The sequence below is a fragment of the Orcinus orca genome, chromosome 15 (assembly GCF_937001465.1).
Source record: "Orcinus orca chromosome 15, mOrcOrc1.1, whole genome shotgun sequence".
NCBI lineage: Eukaryota > Metazoa > Chordata > Mammalia > Artiodactyla > Delphinidae > Orcinus > Orcinus orca.
The window spans coordinates 792580-817761 of NC_064573.1; the positions used below are offsets into that span (position 1 = coordinate 792580).

At 59.2% G+C, this 25182-nt stretch overlaps 1 protein-coding gene across 5 annotated transcripts in view; it reads right to left on the bottom strand.

The window, feature by feature from the left end:
- The window catches only part of NFATC1 (nuclear factor of activated T cells 1), a 101776-nt gene that overhangs the window by 73657 nt on the left and 2937 nt on the right, over window positions 1–25182 (bottom strand). For 4 of the 5 annotated variants that reach the window (XM_033406149.2, XM_033406147.2, XM_033406148.2 and 1 more), the window contains exon 2: window positions 13477–14554. In XM_033406149.2, coding sequence (XP_033262040.1) covers window positions 13477–14554 — 1078 coding nt within the window. Of the gene's footprint in view, window positions 1–13476; window positions 14555–23131; window positions 23620–25182 lie in introns of those variants that run through there. The other variant, XM_004280020.4, reaches the window with a different exon arrangement.

Below are 25182 nucleotides of genomic sequence, written 5' to 3' on the forward strand. Positions count from 1 at the left end.
CCAACCTAAACCCAGATTTCTTCAGGAAGCGAGACCGCAGGCGGGTGGGATGCTCATCGCCCACCCGCCGGGCCCCCGTCTGCTGTCTACATTTTGATTCCACGTCAACAAGATGCCCCCCGCCCCCCGGTTCTCACTAAGTACAGCCTCGGAAAACTCAAGACGAGGTGACCAAGAAGAATGGGACGGACACGTGTGTGCGCAGAGATTCCGAGATGCCCAGACAAGGGAAACGCCCAAGTCACGGGCTGAGCGCAGGAGCCCCCCGCCCCGCCCCCAGTGCCAGGTGGCTTCTGAGAAACGCTAAACAGAATCGGATGGGAGTTTTCCTGGTGGGCGAAGCTCCGCGATGCGTTTAGCAGTCTCCCAGGCTGTGGTGCGCAGAAGCACTTTCTTGACGTGGTATCAGCGACACATGCGGCCACACCGCCAGGATGAAGGACCAGCGAGCCACGGGCTTCGAGCGCGAGGCCGGCCCTCGGTAACTAGCATCTTACGGGAGCGGCCCCGACCCCCAGACAAACTGCCCAGCTCAGCACACCCCGCCCGGAGGGAGCGGACCACATCTCCGTTTAGAATATCCAACGTACTAATCTGTTCTGTTATCTTATACATACCGTTGATCTAAGTGAAAACACTGTCCTCTGCTGTAAATAGAAAAGAAACAAATGAAAAACAAAATAAAAGTTAGGTTCATCTGACTCCCAGGAAATTAAAAAACGAGAGTGTGCGACGGAAAGAGAAGCAAAGGAAGGACGGAAAGTGCAATCCCTCGCCGTCTGCGCAGGGCAAGCATCTTCTGAGCCGCTCCGCACTTGAACGCCATAGAGGAATAGATCTGGGGAAATGATTGGCTCCTGAATCACGGACAAAGCCAGCAACACAGCGTGCGCGCAGTTTCGAGTTAGAATGGTCCGCAAATAAATACTGTAATACAGACAATTTAAATTATTGTTTGGGGTTGGACGTTTTCAGCATGAGTTTGGCAACTCCACAAAAAATGTAACTGTATCTCTGTTTCAGAGAAAAGGCCTAAGACTGGAAGCAATGTTCCAAGACGCAGCGGCCCCTGCCGCGAGGACGGTGATTCACGGCTGCGCTGTCCCAGCCCAACCCCCTCACGGGCCCCGCAGCCGAGCGTCATTCCTGGGGGTCACCAGCGACCCGGAGAGGAGCCGCCACGGGGACCACATCAGGGGAGTTCTCTCATGGCCTCAGCCCAGGGCTGCTGAATAACTTCAAACTCACCTCCAACTTAACTGGATTGTTTAAAAAGCCACACTCAATGCAGCCAAGACAGCACGCGGTTCAATTCGAATCTAAGATCCCGCTGATCTGTACGAACAGAAGCTACCTTACATTCTCTCCACACACACGTATATATCTCATAAGCAACCAGAGAAACTACCTCCACAGCTGGGCGTGTATCTGCAAGTATTTTTACACAAAAGGGATAGATCTTAACAAAATAAAATACGTAGTGTGATACCCTGGCTTTTTTAACGTAAAGGTGACATGTTGAGCATTTTAGCACATTGTTCAAAAACGGTTTGATCTCAGCGTCACGTCTTGTCCTGTAGATGACTGATCAGTGCTCTGTGGATGGACTTGGGGGTTGCTCCCAATTTGTTGCTCTTATCAGTACCAGAGGTGTGAACATCCAGCGTGAGATCCTGGTGGCCTTTCTGGTCATTTCCTCAGCACAGATCCACAGCCTCCGTCAAAGAGCGTGAACACTTGGGGCTCCTGACACCTCCCGGGGGTCAGGTCCCCTGCACGGCCTCGCCAACACAGGGCCCGATGGATTTAATCTTTGCCTAACCACACAGGGAAGGGCGCTCTGAGGCTGCATCTTCCTGTAACACTGTATCACGCACCCATCACGTGGTAACAATAAACTGAAACACTCTGAACCCCCAGTGGTAACGTCTCTGAAAGTCTCCAGGCCTCTCAAATGGCCCCTGACCTCTTACACGCATTTGACTAATGGCAACGTGAGACTCCAGGCCCCCCACACCCCAATTCTGGCTCCTTCGGGGTCTCCAAAGGCCACTCCGGGATGACGGCCACTGTCCTTAATATCAACTTGTCATTGCTGGGGACCCTGGCTGAAGGGGACACAGATCTCTCTGCAACTCTCTGTGAGTCTGGAATTCTTGCAAATAGAAGGTTTTTCTAAATGGCTGTTGTGCACTTGGCACGTAAGGACCTGAATCACGTTCCTTTTGCTCCCGTTTAAAGAAGAAGAGGCTGGAGGCCGCATCTCACGCCCCCCGCCCCCCACCGAGGAGCGACGCTGGTGCCCCGTCAGCGCTGACTGCCTGCGGTTTCCACCTGTTACCACCAGCACCATCACCCCGCCCCCAGGGCCGAGGGGTGGACCAGGCCCATGGCCTCCCCGAGCCACCAGGAGCCCCGCTGTGAGTAGGTGTTAAGCAGCCTGGCTTGGCCTGGCTGGCCCTGGCCTCCAGGCTGGGGACGCCGGCTCGTGTGACACAAGGAAGGGAGTCACGCGACTCCATTGGGGAGCCCCCTGGGCCCCAATCTGAATCCCCTGCTCTTGGAGCTGCTGCCACCATCCACTTCCCACCGGAAAGCCTTTCGTGTCCTATCGAATCTCTGTGCTTCCTTCATGCGGGAAAAGGGTGAAGGATCTTTTCTGACGCTTAGTTCACGGCCTGGAGCCTGGAGCCCACCTCCCCACGGGCATGCAGAGCCCGAGACGAACCTGAACTTCTCTCAGCCTGTGTCTCCCGCCCCCATCCAGGCCCTGCCCCAGCTGCCCGGGGCCCCTCCTCCCTGCCCGGCCACTGTGGTCACCTGCTCGGGGCTTCCCTGGGTGCCCGCGAGTCCGGGGCAGTCTTTCCAGTACACAAAGGATTTCACAGACAGCCTCCCGCGCTTCAGCAAAAGCTGTGCCGCCCTGGAGCAGGTGTTTACGAGACCGCAGCTCTGACCTCGGCACCGCCGGCCGCCTGCACACGCCTCGACACCAGCCAAACCCGGCCCTGAGCAGGACCCAGGGACACCCGCCGACCCGCCAGTCTCCGCGGGTGCAGCCTGCCAATGACGTGTTTCTCCAGCACAGGAGACCCGGCCTGGAGCGCGGCTGACCGCGGGGACACAGACGGACGGAGGCCATTCGCACTGATTCAGAACCAAGGTCACCGCAGGGCTCAGGGCTCCGGAGAGCCTCACTCCGTCCCCACCACCTCTCTGTGCTCCCGACGGCCAGCGGGGCGGGGCTCGGGCTGGACCTGCTCACCCCAGGCCTCTCCATGTAAACCACTTCATCGCCACTGCTGCCACCACGGAGACGCCAGAACCCGCCTCTGAGGGAACGGCACGCACCACTCCGCCAAAACTCGGACCCAGATCCCAGCAGGGCCCCGATTCTGCACCAATTCGAGGAAAAACCGCGAACGCCAGGGACAGAGGAGTGTGCCAGGTGCCCCGGACTGGGGCCTGCTGAACCCCCTACAGCTGAGCGCGGGGAAAACAGAGATTTCTGCGCCTGAGCCGATCGGGAGGCCTGGAGTTGGAATCCGACCACCTCGGAGAAAGTACGTCAGGGGAGTCCGGACACTTGCTCGGTGATACCAAGGGATTCCCTTAAATCACATATCAGTGTCGGGTACGGTATCTACCGGTGTCACGATTCGTTTCTAAAACTGAGCCCCCATCTCTGAAAGACATGCTGAATATCGATGGGTAAGACTTCACGAGGTCTGGGAGTTACTGCCAAGGAACAGGTGTGGGTGACGAGGTGAGGCAAGAGGACCACAAGTCATCAGTCAGTCAGGTGTGGGCGTGGCGGCCCAGGACTAGTCTGACTCGTGTACAGTTTGGTTTTCTGTGATACAGAGCGAAAGAGCAACGCTGAGAAACAGGCACTCAAGTTACCACAGTGATGTTCCAGGGCCGGGAGCTGTCAGGGATTCACTGCCCTCTGTTTATCGCCATTGAAGTCTCCACAGTGAAGGATGTGAACTGTAAACCCCCCAAGTCGTCTACTTTCTCACCTTCCTGTTCTCGCCCTGGCGAGCTCGGTGACTGAGCCAGAGGCAGCGACTTCCCTAAACTGGCTGCACTCGAGCCTGGAGCCCTTCCGGCACCTTCTCCCGGAACAAAGGCCTTGTCCACTCAACGTCAGAGAACCCCCGTGCACTGGACATCCCACCGCAAGGTGCCAAGACGAGAGCCTCAGCAAAGCCCCTGTGCTGTGGAGTTCTCCCTCCGTGTAGACACCCGGGAAGGGGGCTGCTCTTTGGTTCAGATGGTTTGGGTGGAAACCTTTCAATTCTGAATTTTCTGAGACCTAAGGCTCACATGGACTTATCACTTAGAAGAAAACTGTAAAAGCTTTCAGGACTCTTCTGTTTCTGAAAGAGCTGAAGCTACAAACTCGGAACCTGGCAGGACTGAAGTCCGCCCGAACCCGAATGAGAGCGAGAACCAGAGCAGAAGGGGAAGGACATCACCCCAACTTTAAAGCAACACGTTTTCCCAGGGTCGGGAGCCCATGGCCGCCTCTTACTAGCTGTGTTTTGTCTTTTCCCCTCTAACTTTAAAAAAGGTCATCAGCTCAGTTCTCGCCTATTTAATCAAGCAGGGGCTCCCGCAGGCCAAGGCTTGGCCGGGACCACACACCTCGCCCCAAGGTCCACCCAGCTCCCCCCGGGGCCCCCAAGAGGCATGGGTGAGGAAGCGCCTCCCATGCCAGAAAGGCCGGCCTTCCTGGAGGGCGCCCTGGAGAAGCCGACCTCTCCGCTGATGACCCCCCAGAGGTTCGCGGGCCGTGGGTGGCGTCCTCACCCACCCACCCACCTTCCCAGGGAACAGCCCTCAGGGAGGGGCTGGCTGTGATCCACGAAAGGCCAAAGTCCTTCGGGGCTGGCCTTGCACGTCTGATGGGTCTGGAAGGGATGGGACTGGGGGGCGGGCCTCAGACAGGAACTCACGCCCGGGGGTCTCGGGTGGTCACCCCCAGCTGTTGGGACCGGCTTCCTCTGCACTGTCACTCAGATGGCGCTGAGGGGACTCGGGGACAGGACTGGCCACGAGGAGGACGGTGGCCTGGAGGAGATGCCCTGACCACTCCTGGAGGCTGGGAAAGTGCTTTTACGGAGACGTTGGTGGGTGAACAGGGGGCCGAGGGACAGAGCTGGGCAGTACAATGCAAGGAGGCGGGTGAGGCGAGAGGAGGGAGCCCCACGTCGGGTGCTGTAGGCAGGGCCCCCGCACCCCGAGATTCTGCGGCCAGCGACCTGTCCTGAGGCCCAGGATCCCCCCCCAAGAGGCCCTGTCTGGGTCACACCAGTGCCAGATGCCTCCCTGCTGCCACCTCGGCCCTGACTTGTTCCCGACCGGTCCCCAACTTGCCCCCATGCCCCGGGGACTTGGGGGGGGCACGGACGGGGTGCAGTGCCTGGGGCGTGCTCGGGAGCTGGGCAGCCCAGGAAGGGCCACCTGCTCGTTCTCCACACTCTCGGAGGCTCTGCCAGGCCCAGGTCTGCTCAGAAATCCAATTCAGACTCAGTCGTGGACCTGGAACTTTCAGAACAAGAACAGCGAGGCCACCGTGGAGAGATTCTTTTTTTTCCTTAATGATCAATTCAGGAATTTCATAAGAATCCGTTGCTTTCAGTGGCTCCACCGAACAGGATGTGGAGAAATCCAAGGGGCTAAGACTTCCTTCCAGCTTTCCGGAAAACTGCCGTCATCCTTACTCTGCACCACTCATCCCCCCGCCGCCCCCCCCAAAACAGGCCAGTTTCACGTAAGCCTCTCAGGCCCTGCCGTCCAGACTTGCATCCCGACAGTTCCCACCGCCCTGCACCTGTACGGGGGGAGCCAGGCAGCCTCCAGGACCCCCAGGCAGACTGGACCTGGCCCCTCTCCCGGGCGGACAGCCACCTGGGGTCTCCTCCTCGGCTCGCGAGAGGGCATCGCTGCGGGGCCCTCCTCTTACAGAGCCGGCCCTCTGTTCTCCAGGAAAACAAGCCCTCCAACTCCTAAAACCTCTCCCGAGAGAAGACATGTCTAAGGACACCAGATGCTCCTACAACTCAGTGTGGGGGCAGCCCAGTGGGACACAAAGAGCTCTTGTCCAGAAATCCAGCTGAGGTGGAAAATAAGCTACTTTGGAGGAATTTCTCAAACTACTGGGGCTTCTCCTCCTGACCCAAGACTAGACAACTGCATTTGCACCCAGTTCCTCCGTCCCCGGGGACCAGAACTGTCTAGACAAGGGAGGACGCCGCCTTTCCCTCACGTCCACTATTGGAGTGGAACAAAGGGCACAGGGAGGGCCCATGCCTTGGGTGGGTGGATGGATGTCTGGGTGGATGGCTGTACAGATGGGTGGATGGAAAGAAGGGTGGGTGGATGGGTGGAGGCATGTTTACTTGGTGAGGACCCCCGCGGGAAGCTGAGCTCTAGGTGGTCCCTCTGCTTCTCCACTGACCCTCTTGTTTGTTACAGGGGGCAGATGCCAGCGAGTTTGTGACTGTTACTGGGCCCCAAATGCCTTTTCAGATGCCACTAGAGTCTGCTGCTAACCAGTCATTACAGGGCTTGAGAAAGCTCAGATGATACCTGCCACACCGCTCATAAAAACCAAGAAACAGAATCGCCGAGCTAGTGTGGGATGGGGCATAAACAAGCCATGAAACTGACACTCGGATTTGATTTCTACCCAGAGATGCCAGGACCGTCAGGGGGCAGCTCCCAGAGTTCACCCTTAATCTGTTTTAATAGGGGACCCACAGAAAACCCTGGACAGTCATGAAATAGTAACCATTCCATTTCCAAACTCTAAGTTTAAAACAGACTTCAGGGGCTCAGGACGTAATAAATAAGCTTCTCAGATCATCTGCAGGAACGTACCTGCATCAGGCACGTTGCTCCCTGAGGACCAGAGAAGCTCACGGCCCCAGCGAGGGTCTCGCTGACACAGAGCTCAGCCTGTGGTCAGGCCAGAGGAGACCCCGTGCCCGACAGGCACAGCCTGCTGGGCGTTGCGCCCGTTGCCGTGCTCTCTGGACACCAAGGGCGAGTGACCGCAGCACCCCGGACTCCGCCTCCCCCCACCCCCCATAACATCCGACTTGAAATAAAACAGTGGGACGCCAGTACCACCTACAGGTGCATGTCCAGCCCCGAGACGTGCCCCCACAGTGGGGGACTCACGGCCATCACTGGATCCTGCCAGCCTTGAGCCCTGCAGTGACCACCCTCGTCCCGCACCCCCAGACTCGGCAACTGGAGCCTTGCAGCCTTTTGTCTTTCGTTTTGTGTCTAGCAATTTCCAAGTGCCTCAGTTTCCCCATCTGTAAAGTGAGACCCATCCACGCCTCCCGTGAGCTCGCTGGCCCCGAGCCCAGGTCCCCGGGGAGGGATGCTGAGGCCACAGTGCACGCACGTCCCGACAGTCCTGCAGAGCTCTGGGCTCAGGGGAAACAGGCATCATCACGGTGTGACTGCCCTGCAGGTGGCTACGCTCACCTGTGGGAAGTGACTCTCGGAAGAAAATCAGGCGTTCCCAGGGGCCCCGGGGCTTCCAAGGCTTGAGCAGAACGGTCAGATCCCGGAAACAGCCCGCTTAAATCTACATGAAGCCTGAGCGGGGAGAGGACAGAACCGTCCACCTCAACAAGCCTGTAAAACAACATGGCCGGAGTGACAAAGGCACCGTCGCTGAGAGCACTGGACGCAGCGCGTAATTAATGCACCGCTTCCGTGCTCCAGTCGTGAGGGTTTTCGCAGCCGGTGCCTGTTGGGCGCTCAGAGCACAGACGAACCTGGACGGGAAACCTCAGAGGGAAAAACAACATGCGGGTCGCTTTCTTTACCAAAAACCAGCTAGCTCAATGCTGTGGGTCAAGCCCCAGCTTCCAGAAGGTATTTTATTTTATTATTTTATTTTTTTGCGGTACGCGGGCCTCTCGCTGTTGTGGCCCCTCCTGTTGCTCCGGACGCGCAGGCTCAGCGGCCATGGCTCACGGGCCCAGCTGCTCCGCGGCATGTGGGATCTTCCCGGACCGGGGCACGAACCCGCGTCCCCTGCATCGGCAGGCGGACTCTCAACCACTGCGCCACCAGGGAAGCCCCAGAAGGTATTTTAGAAGCATTTATTTAAAAAGCAAAGCCCATCATGACATACAAATACAATTTTGCTCATTAATTTTCACGGAAGGCCGAGTTTTAAAGCTGCCTCACGATTACGTTTCAGTCTCCGGCAGGACTGTTCCCTTGTTTCCCCGGAGGCCCAGCCCAGGTGTGCTGCAGGTGCGTGGGGTCCCCGACGAGCACCCCACACTCTCCTCGGAGGAAAATGTCTGAGCAGAAAGCAATTCTGTTGTGTCTGTGGTCACTCGTGCGTGTCGTCACTGGACACTTGCTCCTGGTCGAGTCTCCTCACGGTTTGGAAAATCTCAAGATTGGAGACCCGGGAAGGGGCCCCGGATAGGAGACCCCCAAGCACAGCAGCCCCGCCTTCACACGCAATGGGTGGACGGCCCGGCGGGAGCAGGACCAGGCCAGGAGCTGACGGTTCCATAGCCGAGACTCTGTGGGCATTCGATTATCTACAAGATCAGCCAACATGGCAGAGCTCAAGGGCTAGACTTAAACATCTGTGTGTAAAGCCACAAAGATTCAAATTATTTTATCCTCTCCAGGAACGCAAAAGTACCTGAGATCCTCTTTCTCCTTTTCGTGGCTAAAAATAGACATTCACAGAACAACATCAAAAAGAGAAATCAGGGCGTCCCTGGTGGCGCAGTGGTCGAGAGTGCGCCTGCCGATGCAGGGGACACGGGTTCGTGCCCCGGTCCGGGAGGATCCCACATGCCGCGGAGCGGCTGGGCCCGTGAGCCATGGCCGCTGAGCCTGTGCGTCCAGAACCTGTGCTCCACAGCGGGAGAGGCCACAGCAGTGAGAGGCCCGCGTACCGCAAAAAAAAAAAAAAGAGAGATCAGGGCCTACGTCCTCCACGTACACCTTGGGGGAAGGGTCCTAAAGGTGGAGCAGAAGGCTCTCCCTCTGCCACAAACCCACAGATCACAGCTGAATCTGCAAGGCCAACTTTTCCAGCTGGAAGTCAGTACACAGAGCACCTTTTCTGGCGTCAGCTGTGAACTCTGGGAAACCAGAAAGAGCCTGCCCTGCGGGGATGAGGGTTTGGGCCTCTGAGACCACATAGTCCTGCAGCAAGGAAGCACAACTGCAGAAACGCACAGCCCGGGTCTTGCACTCAGACTCCGAATTCACCTGCAGGAGCCTCTGCAGGCCTGTGGCCAAGGTCAGCCTCTGGCCTCGTGAGGACCTCTGTCTGCGGGGCTCCCACCCTCCCCGAGCGCCACCAGCATCCTGGGTGCAGGACGCGGATGTCAGAGAAAGGTCCCAGGCTCCCCGACGCCCCCTGATTAGAGGGAAAACTCGTCAGGGCTACGGGGAGCAGGGGCCCAGCCAGGGGCGCCTCTGGGGTGAGCTAATCACGGCGTGAGTCCAGCTCTACCTCTTACTAGTGGGGCCTGAACACGTGACCCTGGCGCTGGGTCTTGTAAGCAAGTGCTCAGGGGGACCGTGCAGAGACCTCCCCACAAACTGTCTTCTTTTTAAAGCTCGCTATCAGTGAGCTTCCTTTTTTTTTTTTGGTAATCTTTTAAAAATTTTTTTTAACTTTCCGGCCGTGCCGCATATGGGATCTTAACTCCCCAACCAGGAATTGAACCTGAGCCCCCCGCAGTGGAGGCGCAGAGTCTTAACCGCTGGACCACCAGGGGAGTCCCCAGCGAGCTTCCTTTTGTGATCTTCAGATGATGTGGCTGAGGGTCCTTTGCCAGGTCAGAAGAGAGACAATAACCCAGAAGTGACTGACTGGTCCAGAAGCCTGCGTGGGCTGGCCCGATGGAGACCACCGAGTGCAGACGGGCGGGGCCAGGGGTGCCCCAGCGGAAGGACGTGCAGTTGGATTTGTCACCACCTCCGGCTTCATTTAATCTTATTCCAAATTAGGATACACTCCGAAATATTCAAACAACTTACAAAATGCAGTCAGAGTCAGCAGTAGTTTCATCGGACTTTTGGAAACTAACAGTTAGACACAGCATAAAGGTTATGGATGTTATTAAAATCATTGATCGGACCCAACAACCTAAAAGAAATCGCGTCTGAAATACTGATTTGGACACGCAGCCCCTCGGGTCACTGAACCCAGTAGCCCCAAGTAACCCTGTTCATCGCGGGCCCTCGCCCCTGAAGAAAGTCCACTCTTTAAGTACTCAAATCACAACAGCAAAGTCTGTCTGCAGGAATTTAATTCAACACGTGTGCTGTTGATGTCACAAAAGGCTCACCTTAAAATGCTCCGCATTCCCAAAACTAGTTTCCTTTTAAGTATTACACATTCCTCGTGTAACTTTGCCCCTTTAAAGGCAAATCCAGAGGTTATGCCGGGCACAGACAGAGACATTAAGACCTCAGAAGTTGGGGTTTCCTAAAGGAAACACAAGTTCACGGGACACACACAGCGAGGACCCTGGGTACGGACCCTCGCCCAGGGCAGACGCTCAAGTACGTTCGCTTGAACCAACGGACATTTAAACTTTAGCTCCTTTGGGACAATACAACGTCCTCTGAAAGCCACCAAGGAGACACAATCCACCGGGAGTGGGAATCGGCCGGTCGCCTCCACCCTCACGGCCGCAGCCGATCGTGGGAGCCGCGTGGCACCATCCTTGGCGGAATCGCTTTCTCGTCCACAGAAGGAAGCGAGGTGGGAAGACCGCCCCCTTCTGAAGAGGCTCGCGGCCTGTCGGACGTGAGCGCGGGGGGCACTTAAAACAAGCCGCCTGCGTTTCCCCAAAGCTTTAAGCGCAGCAGCGCCATTCTCTGAGGCGCTAAAATAAGTGTAAAGTCTTAGTTGAAACCCATGAACTTCCATCCAACACTGCTGCTGGCTTCACAGACCTCCTGTGGGAAGAATTCAGCATCGTTCCGTGACCCCGCGGGCCCATCAGAAGGCTCTGCACACGGGCGAGCCACGCACGCTGTACAGACAGAAAGACCCCAAAAGGGGCAGTGAGCCCACGGCCCCCAAACTCCTTGGGTAGAGAGTAACGCTGCTCACTTCTCATTAAGAAGTTCCTTTCGCTGGCAAGACGGAAGCAGAAGTGCCCAGAGGCGCCGCACCACAGGCTGGGGAGTGGATCTGTCCCGATAAGCCGTCCACCCCAGACGTCGCAGCCTGGCAGCACTGGGCACCCCGGCTGGGCAGCCCGAGACCCCGTGGGCGGGAAGTCTGGCCACCTTCCCGGCAGGTGAGTGCCTCGACCTCTCTCTTCTCCCGTGGCCTCTAGCCGCCCACCCCACCCCCACCCCCTGCACCAGCTGACGGGATCACACGGAAACACATCGCCAGGGACCAGGAAACACATTTTGATGTGGAACCAAAACAGAGGGAAAAGTGGACTTCAAACCCTCGGGGGGAAGTGTGGGGCCTTCACAGCGTTCGTTGGCGTGAACTCACAGGAACGCCGGGAGCGTCACACCTCGCCTGGAGCTCTGGGACCAAGAGATAAATGGAGCAGGGCACTCAACCAGGGAATCATCACCGAGACCCCAGAGCAGACAGCAGGCAGCAGCTCTGCGTCCTGACGCAGGATGACCCCCCAGAAACACCCGCGTTCCCGCAGGCTCCCCGTTGCTGAGGTCCTGAGGAAGCCACCCCATCTGCCACCGGGGGTCACAGGCTGAGCTGGTCCCTCCAAAAGTCCCAGGTTGGAGTCCTAACCCCAGGACCTCAGAAGGCCACCGCGCTTGGATGTGGGGTCTTTACAGGGGCCGTCAAGGTAGGGCAAGGCCCCTGGGTGGTCCTGGTCCAAGGACTTCAACGCCGGTGCCTGGATCGCAGACTCCAGGCCCCAGAACCCTGAGGGATAAACGCCTGCTGTTTAAGCCACCCCGTCTGTGGGGTTTGGTCACAGCAGCTCCTGGAGACACGGTAGCTACCTTTGCACCTGCAGTGATGATGTGGGTTCACTGACGCCCCGTCACGGTCCATGAAAATGAGAAGGTCCTAAACTGTGTGTGGGCCTGTGTGCTTGAGCAGGTTAGCTTCAAAACCTTCTTCTTCTTAGGTAATAATTATAAAGAAAGGACAACTTGCATAAACAGTTTTTATATTTTAAAATGCCTCCAAATGGGTTTTTAAAATTCCCACATTTATGAATTAAATCCAGGTCCTGATTCCCAGTCCACAGTAACCCTTGCTTCTCTACCTCTCGACTCCTAAATGTGCCACCAGAAAGGAAGTATTCACTGTCCGATGCTTTAGAAACTTTCATCTCTCACACTGTTTCTTTGCCACAAACTTCCAAAAAGGTTTAGCTGTGTTCATTCGGCGCCTGGAACTACATTATCCACTGGCAGCTCTAACTCACTCATGTGTGCTTTAGTTGTGGAGAAAAAGAGGGTCTGAGCACAACAGAGAAAATTCTGAAACAAATGAAACCCTACCGATTTGCTCTCCTCATCTAACGGGCACGACGGCTGGAAGGCACTGGGCCCCACCATGCAGTCTTGCCACCAGAACAAAAAAGGGAGCAGGGACAAGAAAACCCTGAGCCTCGAATACCTGAATCTACAGGCAGACGCCTGCATGCCTGTCACACACGCCTCTTCCTGGAGAGGCCCCCGCAGCCCCCACGGCAAAGGCCGTGCACCTCCTGGGAAGGCCCGTGTGCACAGTCTACGCCTGACAAAATCCTGGAGCAGAAAGCACTCTGCCAGGGGTCATTAGCGGCCCACCTGTTGGGAAAGCTGTTTAGTTAAAAATAAAAACCCCGGGCTGAGTAAGTGGACCCAACAGAGCACCGGCAGCCCCAACGCTCGGAGGAGCTGAGGCTCCTGCCAGGCAGCCCGCCTCCTGGGAGGAGAAGGCTGCGCTGTTTCCAAATGCCGGCGGGTGGGGCTGGTGCGGGCGCGCTACTCTGGGGAATCGCGGAGCCGAGGCCCCATCTGCACCGACAGTGCAGTGACGGCAATTAAGTGCGAGCAGGGAAGCCAAAACACAGACACGAGCGTCACCTGGCTTTATAGGAAACAAACAAAAACTGAGCCCACGTGTCGGTAAACCCTTGTGACGGGCTGACTCCTATCCCCAAAGGTCTGACCCCGCTCCCCCCTCCAGCACCTCGGATATGACCTCACCTGGAGACAGGCCTTTAAAAAGGAGAGAATTCGTGAAGGTGAGGTCTTGGGGGTGGTCCCTCGACCAACACGACTGGGTTCTGACAGAGGGAGATTTAGACACAGACACAGGCCAGGAGAAGGCCGAGGGACGCCAGGACGGCAGCAGACCCGGCGCTGGAGAGCGGGAGATCCTCCCTGAGCCTTGGAAGGAAGCAGCCCTGCCGGCACTGGGCCTCGGGAACCCGCTGCCGCGGCCCACGCCCACCTGCACCCGCTTACCTGGTGTAGGACGTTGGGGACCTCGGCCGGGCCCACGGGTACAGGTGCTGCGGCACCGACAGGTACTGGTCGCAGAAGGCGCCCTTGCGGATGTGCTGGAAGGATGGGAACTCCTCGGGTGGGAAATCAGACGTGGGCGGCGTGGCCCCCAGGTCCTCCCCGGCTGGCTCCACCTTGAGCGCCACTGACGGCGAGTGGTCCAGGGCGGTCTTGCGGGCCTTGATGGGGACGCCGTCGCCCAGGTCCAGGCTGCCGTCGGTGCTCAGGGCGTTGATGGCGGCCACGATGGCCGAGCTGGTGTACTGCGTGGTGTTGCCCAGCCAGGTGTCGTCGGTGACGCTGACCCGTGGCGATCCTTGCGGGGACGGCGTGGGCGAGGGGTGGGGGGAGCAGGACAGCTGCCGGCCGTTGAGGCCGTACTTCCGCTTGTTGCAGGGGGACGAGGGCCTGGACGTGCGGGCCCCCAGCCAGCTCTCCTCAGTGACGCTGGTGCGCGGTGACGTGGAGGGCGAGTGCCTCGGGGACCCGAGCAGGCCGCAGGCCCCCAGGCCACGGGGGAAGCCCTCCTCGGGGTCTGTGGTCTTGGGGGACACGCAGGGGGACTGCCACGGGGACGTCTGCGGGGACGCATACGGGTACGAGAAGCTGGACTCGTAGGACGAGGCCTCGGAGTTGCAGCTGCGGGACGACAGGCTGCTGGCCGGGCTCAGGCACGAGGGGTCGCGGTAGGCCTCCAGGCTGGGCAGGTTCAGGGTGGCCGTGGACGGGGACCGCTTGGAGCTGGGAAGGACATCTTCCGCGTCCGCGTCATGGAAGAACTGGCCGTTGCCGTGGTGCAGCCCCAGGTAGGAGGTGATCTCGATGCGAGGGCTCTCCAGGGCCGGGGCCCCGTTCGGCCTGACTCCGCCGGAGGAGAGGAAGTAGCTCGAGGGCCCGCCGTCCAGGGCGGCCCCGTAGCCTGCGGTGGAGACGCCCGGGGCCGAGGTCTGCAGGCCGTGGCACGGGGCCGGCAGCGAGGGGTGGGCGGAGGAGAGGGGCAGGCCAGAGCCGATGCCGGAGGTGACGTAACTGTAGTGCTCTGGAAGGGAGGGGGAGACGGGTGAGGCGCTGGCCACGGAACCGCCACCCACGTGCTCAGGGACCCCGCGATCCGGGACCGGCCTCACCCCTCACCCCGCAGGCCTGGCCTCCGAGATGGGCTCGCTACTGCTGCTCCAGCGGAGAAGCAGCCCGAGCCCCGGCCTGGCCAGCAGGGTCCCTGCGCCCCGCCCGGGCCCCTCCTCTCTCCACTCCAGCCACCGCCCTCTCACTTGGACACGCGCCCACCGGGGCTTCCCTCTGCACAAACATCCTTCCCGCAGAGCCGCAGCACCGGTCCCCTTACTTTTTTCTGCTTTTTCTCAAAAATCACATCCCCCACCTGCCCTACCCCAGTCGCAGCCCCCAGCCCAACAGGCGTGTCACCCTCCCCCACTTTCTTTCTTCTCCTCACGTTCACCATCTCCCCCATCACGTCCTGCACCAGCAGAACCCATGCCTCTGAGGGCCGCGTCGGGCCCGCCCAGGTCTACCCTGGTCCACCCCTGCCTCCAGGGCCCAGGCCTGTGCCTGGTCCACGACGGTGCGCCATCTGTCCAACCAAGAGACGGGTGGGCAGGTTTTCGACACGGGGGCCTGGACGTTTAAAGACGCTGTGATAGACTCATCGCCAGCGACAGAGAAAACACCCCAAGGGTTCTGGACGCACACATCGGTTCCGGGATCGCTCGTGTACCTTCTGATGGTGGCTCATGGCCTAGGAATCCTTCTTTTACAGGAAACACGAAGCAGACGACATTGAGGTACGGCCGTATGTTAAATCATCACATACTGATTACAGCCTCAGTAAAATGTTCTAAAAAAGTCACACTAGTGTAATTAGTCATTTTTAGCAGCAAAGCCACACGTCTGGACTTCCAATTTGAACAGACCCTTTGTAACACGTGGGTACCTCATTATCGTGTGCCTAGAGCTGAGGCTCCCAAGGTCTCTGAATAATGGAGCTGCTCGTGGAAACCCTACACCACCTCCCGGGCCAAGCGCACCAGCCCGGAGACGCTTCATCCAATGACAGTGCCGCCCTTCCGCTGGGCTGCAGAAACCCACCCGGGCGGACCCCAGAGAATCAAGGGCCTCAAAGTACAGGCTCACATCCCATCCGATTTATTAACGGAAGTGGGTCCAGCTCCCCCAGTAGGGGGATATCTATTTCCATTATGGCTTATTTCAGAAGGAGCATACAACCTCCCTCTGGCAACCCAGACCCTTACGTCTTTGCTATCAAGAAACTCTGGCTTTTACACTCTGAATCCCCTGCCCCATAAAACACTGTTCTCTGCTGCTCCCCAAAAGAGCGGCCCAGAGGGAACACACAGGCCTTGCCCTCCCCGCCCCCCGCCCCGGGGGTCAAGGCCAGGCTGTCTTCTGGGGAGAAAGCGTCAGTGTTGTCCAGATGCTCAGATTCGGGGCCGGATTGTAAACGGCCCCAGGGAGAGACTGAGCCGTGAGGAGGAGAGAAGCGAAACTGCAGCGGAGGGAACCAGAAGCTCTGAGTGGGAGGTGGCGCCTGGGCGGAGGGGGGCTAGGCGGGTCCGCGGATATGCCCCCCGCAAGCCTTGCCACCCCCTCGTCCCGAGAGGGAAGGACGGGCGGTGCGACCAGGGGCCGGACCCCGACGCCAGCGCCCGGCCCACCTGGGGCTGCTGGGTGAAGCTCCCCTCAACTGCCGGGTCCCCCGCTCACACCAACACTCTCGCAGGCCCACGGACACATTTAACACAAAAACCGTACTAGAATGTTAAAAATCGGAGGACAGTCTTTGCAAAAACCACACAGGAGGTTAATAAGCCTGGAAAGGCATGTCCAGAGGAGACAGTCAAGACTGCTCAGAAGGAGGGGGCCGGGGGCTGCAGGCCAGGCTGCTGAGGCCCCGCCCGCCACGCAGTGACCCCGCGGGACAGGTGCGGACACCCCTGCCTCAGCCCCACCCTGTGCCTGGGTGAGCGGAGGCCCTGGACGCAGAGGAGGCCGGGCCAGTGCTGTCCAGAGGGACCCCGGCAGCGGGCGGGTGCGGATCCCACAGGAGGCCCCGGGGTCTCTGCGAGGGCAGGACCCATCAGGGGCGGCAGTGGTGTCAACAAGGAATCAGTCTTCTCTCAGTTACCATGGGAGCCTAAATGCTGCTGTGCGTTTCTTCCCAGAGGCACCCGGCTGATGCGCCGGGCAGAACCAAGGTCCCCTTCAGGCCACGGCGTGGTGGTACCTTACACGGACATTACAGCCACATCCACAGACCTCCCACTAAGAGGGTCTCCCTTCACCGCTGGCCCAACACTGTCCAAACCATTCTAACCAGAACTGCCAGTTTGAGAAACAAAAAATCGTTCCCAGTAGCTGCGTGGCTTCAGGTAAGTCAGATGTCGACCAAAAGCAGGCTGGACGGGCTGGAGCGTCCAGCACCACCTGTTGTTGTGTGGTTGTGATGAGGGCTGCGTGGCCAGTAAGCAGAACATTAACAAATCGTATTCCATACGTCCAGGGCAGGAATTTCAGTAACGACACTTCAGCAAGTGGCTGTATTACGTTTGACGTGTTCCAAGGTCAAGTGTGAGTTACACAGACCCTGGCTCCCTGCCCCCCCCCCCCACCATCCAGGCGCCATGTGAGCTAAAGCATTGGAACCAGCATTTCTGGCATTTCTCAGGCGGCTTCTCATAACCGGCTCTCCAGCTCCACCTCAGCGAGTGGGGTCTTCACCCCGCCCGCCCTGGCTCCCCTGCAGGCCCGCAGCCCAACACATGGGCCCCGCCTCTGCCTGCACCCTGACACCACAGGGTACTCGCCGGCCTGAACCAGCCTGGACGCGCGCCTTCCCTGGCCCACAGAGGAGGCCCATCCCAGCTCCTGCGGACAAAGAGCCCCGGGCAGCAGCTATGATGCGGCACGAGCCCCATGCCTCCCTGACATTCTGTCCGCAAGGGGACAACACGCCAGCCCCCCCCCCAGCTGAAAGAGGGCCCCAGACCCGGCCGCTCCTGGGAGCAGTGAAGGTGCCCCAGGCCTGCACCCTCACTTCTGTGGTCACCGTGTGCTTTGAGCCCTTTCCTCCATGTGAAGAGCACAGGCCATCCGGCCTTCGACGAAGAACGGACTTCATTGTAAAGACGAGTCACGACTCCAGGAGGGAAGCCCAGGCAGGACACGACGGCAAACATACAAACTGTGCACAGAGCCCAGGCCCGGGTCCGCACACACCCTCAACGGGCCTTCCGGGCCCCTTCCCCAGCACCCGGAGGCCTTGGGGGGCCTTGCAGGGGTTTAGTGGACAGAGCCCACACTTCCTGCCCAGCTAAGAATATTATGCAAATCTGTCATTTATTTTAAAAGATACAGCTGATCCCACCACTGAACTACCATTTGCTGGCAGGAAGGTAATTCCAAGAATTCAAAAAAATCCTAGCAATCAGCTTGGGGCCTCCCCACCACCTGCCCACGGGACGCAGCCACATTCGCGGTCCCGAGCCCGAGTCGTGGCGGGGATCTGAGAGCGTGCCCGCCCCTGCCCCCGGCCCCCAGAGGGAGATGGGGAACAGGGGGTCCGCTGACTCCCAGGGCATTCCGAAGGGGGGCCTTTATTTAACCAGAGTCTGTCAATAAGCGCGACGCAACGAGGGAGAGAAGAACACGAGCCTTTATGAGCCTTTATTAAACACAGAAAAGACCACCTCAGCGTGCGTTCGCCTTAATTAACTGAATTGCACAGCAAAAGCCTTAAGCGCCTCAACCTGATTCTGAGCTCAGCCACCGTCTGCTGATGGAAGTTCTCCCTTTGCGGACAAAACGTGTCCAGGTAGGTCCCGGCCTGCCCGGGGCCTGCCTTCCTGCCGGGGCTGGGTTGGGGGGGGGCATCTCTCCCCTCCCCTCATCCCTCCCAGCTTCCACTCAATCTCCTACCTAAACCGTAATTCAAATCTGAATTCTTTAACTATTCAAAGGGATTACATTTACCTGGAATGAAAACATTTCCAGTGACTTTCCTGACAGCCCTGAGATGCTCAGGCTGACGCCTGCCACATCGGCGGCCACTGGGGAGCTCCGCACCCATTACTCCCAGTTTCTGCTGCTGCCTCCAGAGCCTGGCTGCCTGCCCAGGAGATTCATCAACTTACAGCGCAGGAGTCTAAGCAAATATTGGGGAGAGCTTATTCAAAACGGCTTAATATAGTGGACATTCATGAAAGCGTGGCTCATCTCTGAAGCCATGCCGCCTCCAGGTCCCCGGCGGGGGCAGGCGCAGAGAAGGACGCCAGCGTGGAGAGTAGGGGTGCCTGGAGCCTGCGGACCGCGCATCAGCTCCCAGTGGGTCCAGCGCCCACTGCGAGCTCCATCCTCAGCTCGTTCAACGGGCCAGAGCTGGCGGAAGTATTTCCTCTCATTCTGAAAGCTCGTGTATTTCAGAACCACACAAACGCATCATCTCTGCACAACCACCAAAAAAGTCTATCCGTGTCCTTCCACCATGGCTGACTGCATCTCAGCAGGTTCCCGAGTGCTCAGACCCCTGCCCAGCGCCATCCGGGGCCTCGAGGGGGACGCAGAGCGCACTGCTGGCTGCGCCCTCGCCCCGCACACGGCGGCCGTCTCACCAGAGACAGGGGGAGCCACCTTGCCCCTGCCCGCGTCCCCCGTCCGTCACAGACCCTGAGAGGAAGCCCGTCATGGCGACTTTTGTTTTTCATTGTACGGAACACCCCCTTCAGCATTTGCTGGGGTTGAGCCGTAGGACACGAAGCTAGAAATAGAACTGGAAGCAGCCTGGCAGCCAGGCCTCCTCTCCCCAGCCGTGGGCACTGCCCTCGCGGCCAGATTATACTTCGCAGGTAGTGGAAACAAAACAAAACACAAAACAAAAAAGACGCTCCACGCCAGGACCTTTCTGTCGGGAGCTGTTTACTGGGCAGGGCAGGAGCCAGGCCCGTGGGTGACAGACAGACACAGCTCTGAGGGCACCGGTCACCCCACTGCCTGCCAGGGAGATGACTTCCAGAGGCAACAAGCAGCCGTCCTCACAGGGGTCCCCTGCGTCGCGACGGGGACGGGCTCCAACGCCCCAGCCTCACTGCCTTAGGTCTTCACCTTCCCAGGCCCCGCGTTTAAGGAATTAAAAACAGCCTGTGGCCATGAGTCGCTGTGGCCTTCCTCTGACAAACATCACAGAGAATTAAAATGTCCTCTGGGACAAAGCAGCCCGCTGGTGGAAACATCTCTGGAACTTTGGGGCTGCTGAGCTGAAGGTGCAAGGGCAGTCACCTGTGCTAAGAGGCCAAGGGGCCGCCTGCGCTCTGGGCGCTGGGCCCCGCGCCCTCCTGCGCAGACACGCGGGCCTCTGGGGCGTCCTCGCCATCACCATCACCACCGCTGAGGAGGGAACTGAGAATAAAAACGCCCCCAAGTCTTCACGTCATCATAAGATGCCCCCTTTCACACGTGAGCCGTGAAACGCCATCCTGCACAGTCAAGGTGGCAGCGAGGGACCTGCCCTCGAGGCCAGGAGGCCAAGGCCAGGCCCATTTCCTCCTGAGTTGCCAGGGCTACAGTCCCCAGCCCGGCGGCCAAAATAACTTAGAAAACAGGAGCCCCAGGCAGGCGGGAAGCAGGGCCACGCCCGCCGCCCGGCTGACAGCAGAGCAGCTATTTCCTGAGACCCAGAGAGAAGCAGGAGGCCCTCTGCCTGCTCCCCAGAGACGGAAGCCCACCGCCCAGCCTCCTCCCTAGAGGGGCCGGGAGTGCCCCGGGAGGGCAAACAACACCCTGCCCAGCCCAGCCCAGGGCAGATTATTTTTAAAATTCTCTTTTCTTTCTCCCAACAAATGGTGGCTGACTGTTTATCCGCACCGCCGAGCGCTCTGGAAGTAAAGAACCCCAGGACCCACGGCCCCTCGAACACCCGGGGGCCACGCTTCCCAGCGCAAGAGGTGGCGGGAGTGACAGGGTGACAGGTGAGAGGATGCCGCTCTCAACTCAGAGAAAATCGTGACAGGGACAAGGGACCCCAAGGTCAGGGCTGGCCGTGTCCTTTTGAGAAGGTTCCCACTTTTGGTTCAGTATCATCTCTAAGGCTCTGCGCCAGCGCGCTTCACACTCGATCTCAGAATTAGTCATTCATTCATTTATTTCTATCCAGGTTCATTCCGGAAATAATGTGAAGGCACTCCCGTCACCCATTAAGAGCTGAAGAATTTAATATAACAATGTAACCATGAACTTAATAGTTACAATATAATGTTAGTAACTAATAAGAACAAGAAGAAAGTACTTTATTCATAAATGCCAAAACTTAGAAGCAACCAAGATGTCCTTTGGTAAGTTGAATGGATAGATAAACCGGGGTCCATCCAGACAAGGGAATATTATTTAGCACCAGAGCCAGCAAGTCACGAAGAGGCATGCAGGAGACGGAAACGCGTGTTGCTAAGTGAAAAAAGCCCATATGAAACAGCTGAGCACTGTGTGTCCAACTACGGGACGTTCTGGAAAAGACAAAACTGTGGACCCGGTGAGCAGATCAGTGGTGCCGGGGGCTGGGGGAGGGAGGGAGATACGGGGGGGCACAGAGGATGTTTACGGCAGTGAAAACACTCCGTATGACCCCATGATGGTGGATACGTGTCATTGCACACCTGTCCAAACCCACAGAATGTACAACACCCAGGGTGAACCCTATGTAAACTACAGACTTTAGGTGATGATGTGTCAGTGTAGGTTCATCGACTGTAACAAAGGTACCATCTGGTAGGGATGTTGATAGTGGGGGAGACCGTCCCTGTGGGAGGAGAGGGAAATCTCTATACCTTCCACCCAGTTCTGCCGTGAAGCTAACACTGTTCTCAAGAAGTCTTAATAAAAAAGAAAAAAGTATGAGTGCTTCTCACATAAATAGGTAAGAAGGAATGTTTTCTATCAACTGCTTCCTAACACCATGACAAGGGGAAGGAGCCCTTTCCATCTCTGCCCAGAGCTCCCTCCAGCTGCCCTTCCCCCAAAGCCTGGTGAACGCTGGGCCCCAGCTGCCAGCACCCCAGAGGCCTTCCTGCAGGAGGCTTTAATGGGACTGTGGTCCCTGGAGGTTGGGGTGGGGGCTGTATGCTTGGCAGTGAGGCTGAAAAGGCCCCTTGAGAGTGTTACTCAGCTTGCTGTCGGGGGGAGCAGACGTGCAAAGAGACAGGGGGAGGCCGTGAGGGCTTCCCCAACTCTGGGAGCTTCCCAAGCACCAAGCGGGCAGCAGAGCCCCTGAGGACACAGGACGAGCACGGCAGTCCCTGTCCTGGACTGGCTTTCACACCCTGAAGAGGTCACCAAGCCTCTCATCAAAGATATCTGCTAAACAGACTGAAAAGGGGGTTGGATAACAAGGGAGAAAGTCTTCAGGTGGAAACAACCCAGGAAGCCCAGCCAGGACCTGCGCACAGACAGCCGAACCCAGCAAGTGCAGACGGCCTTCAGGGCCTGTTTCTCCACTTCCGCCCCAGATCTGTTCAGACAATTGCCTCGGTCTCCCACCCGCGCCTGCCTTGTCACCGCCTGACCCAAAGGCCTGGAGATGGTACAGCCGAGGAAGTGGAAAAGAGAAGACGTTTAGGGAGGACAGATCCAAGCAGCCTTGGCCTGGTTGGAACATTTATTTTTTAAAAAAACGAGCAGGGGGCTTCCCTGGTGGCGCAGTGGTCGAGAGTCCGCCTGCCGATGCAGGGGACACGGGTTCGTGCCCCGGTCCGGGAAGATCCCACATGCCGCGGAGCGGCTGGGCCCGTGAGCCATGGCCGCTGAGCCTGCGCGTCGGGAGCCTGCGCTCCAAAACAGTGAGAGGCCCACGTACCGGAAAAAAAAAAAAAACAAAACACAAAAACGAGCAGGACGTTGCACTTTTAAAAGAGGGGCAGTGAATGATACGGAAAATATTATACAGTCATTGCAGAGACGGGCGCCCGCCAGTGCCAAGAGCACACACCCTAGGGGGCTGGAGGGTTCCTTTATCTTCTGTTTAAGTAGAACCTTTATTTTTGACCGAGAAGAGAAAACGAAAGAAAGGCAAGGCCCGGGGACTTGGTGGTCCGAGGTACCGGAGGCTAGTTCCACTGGAACTTTTTCTGGTGGTGGGGGGAAGGGAGGCTTCAGCGCTGAGGGCACAGGGAGCGGGCGGGCAGACTCGGGGAGCTCGTGGCCCCCGCCCCGGCGGGACGTCCAAGTCCAGGGCCTGGCACACTGTCCCCTGGCGGGAGCGGCGCCCCGCCCTAAAGAGGAGGCCCCTCCAGCGGGAATGCGCTCAGGGCTCAGCTGGAGTGCGGCCCCGAGCCTAGCACACTTGGCCGGGGGATCTGCCTACTCCAAAGGGGCCTCTCTCGCTACCCCGCTCGCCCCTCAACTGGACCCGCTGGGGAGGCTATGGGCGCTGCCCCCGCCCCTGGCGCCGCGGGGGGTCGGGGACGGGAGACTGGGGGGCGCCCCGGGGCAGAGGGGCGGGAGCCGCGGCGCGCCTCCGGGCCCGCCCCTCCCGCCGCGGATCCGGCCCGCCCGGCCCCGCGCCCCCTCCCTGCGCCCCGGCCCCGCGCGGACCCACCTGCGGTGGCCGCGGCGGCGCCCTCGTCGCTCTGGTTAAACTCGAAGAGGAAATCAAAGTCGAACTCCTGGTCCTCCTCCAGCCCCGTCATGTTGGGTCGGGGATCAGAGATCAGAGGGTCGGGGTCCGAGGTCAGGGGTCTGGGGTCCGGGGTCGGGGTCGGAGGTCAGGGGTGGGATCGGATCCGGGGTTCGGGTCTGGTCGGGGGTCGGGGACCTGGTTGGGGTCCCGGGTCGGGGTCCGGGGTCGGGATCTAGGCTGGAGTCGGGCGGGGTCCGGTGTCAGGAGTCAAGGCCTGGGTCGGGGTCCTGGACTGGAGTCAGGCTGGGGTCCGGGGTCGGGGTCGGGATGCCAGGTTGGGGTCGGGGTCGGGGTTAGGGGCCTGGAGGGGGTCCGGTCGGGGTCCAGGGTCGGGGCCCCGGCCGCGGGCACCTGTGGTCGAGGCGCCCGGGGCTCGGCTGCGCCCTGCGCTCGGCCGCGCGTCCTCGGGTAACGTGACTCCCGCTCGCGCCCCTCCCCCCGGCCCTCCCCCGCCGCGCCCCTCCCCCCGCTGTTTCCGGGTTTACATAAACAAGCAGCTTGCCGGCCGCCGGCTTCCGAGTTTTAAATAAACTCTCCCCGCGAGCTGGAGCGCACGCTTTTCACTGGTGTCCCGGCTCCCGGCGCCCACACCCGCGCCCGGGGCCCCCAGGAGGCTCTCGGGGTCCGCCCCTCCGCGCGAGCGAGACCCCCGAGTGCCCCCCGGGTCCGCACTCGGGGGGATACGCGTGCGCCGGGGACTGGGGGGAGGGGACACGGGGTCCAGCCACCTCCGTCCGCCCCGCCGCCCGAGCGCCCCTGCGGCCGGAGCCGGGTGGGCAGAGGCTGGGGGCGGGCGAGGACGGGAGCCGGCGGTGGACCCCCGCCCGCCTGCAGCCTCACTCCGGGGAGGCGGGCACCGCTAGCGGTGCCGGCTGGCTGCACCCGGAGGCAGCGGGTCGCGAAGATCAATAGCTGCGTCCCGAGTTGCTGCTGACGCCGCACCAACCTACTGAACGTGCCTAGAGGGGCCTCCCCGCTGCCTGGCCCCTCGTAGGACGAGGATCAGCCCGTCTCGGTTGTTGCCGAGTCTGTAACGCGCACGTCCAGCCGAAGCCGCTCAGCCAGGGCCCGGAGTAGAATTCCCTGGACCGCAGGGCTCGCTTTCAAAGCAGCGGCTTCTTCCCCAACCCGCTGCGGAAGAGCAACGAACACAGGGAACACCGTTTTCCAGCCCCCAGAGCCCGAAAGAGGAAGGTGGGAGGTTGGTCGGGGCTGGGAGCGCGCTCTCCTTCGCACCTTGAGGCCGGGCTGCTTTACGCGGCCTTCCACTCGCAGGCTGATGCCCAACTGGCACCCCTTCCTTTTTGGGACCCCGTTCACGTTAGTCCCTCAGATTCCTGAAACACGCGTGCACACGCTTGTGCGCGCACAAGTAGCCTGCCAGCCACCCGTGAGTGACTCCAAAGCTTTCCCAGGTTGAGGGAGAGCTCGCGGGGGGTGAAACCCAAGGCCCGGACACACAGCAGCCCGTCCGCACAACAGCAGTATAAAAGGCTAGGCCCGCCTGAGCACCAACGCTCCCCAGGACTTTCTCCCAGGTGTTTGTTCTAACTGCCCGAGAATCTTGGCACCCCGTGACACCAGCATCTGGAAGAGCAACGGGATGGTGGCCAAGACGGCGGTGTGAGAGGCTGAGGACGACCCGCGCGGGGGGAGTCGAGTGGGAAAGGAGGAGGGTGCACAAGTGTCCGTTTCTGCAACTCCGCTGCTAATCAAACGAGTCCTGCTCTCTGCCCCGCAGGCCCTCTGGCCCCGTGGGGATTGCTTTTTTTCGGAAGCAGATAACCTGGGAATCACGTGACCCCTCCCCCAAACCCTTTCCCTCTCATGACCCTTTCCAAATCGCTGGTTTTCTCCAGTGATAAACTATAGTTCACTTTGGCCTGATTTAGTTTCTAATAATAGTTCTATCTTTGAGATGTATGTTGGAGGGCTGTTTTGTTTTAGTTTGCTTTTTTTGCTGACCTTCA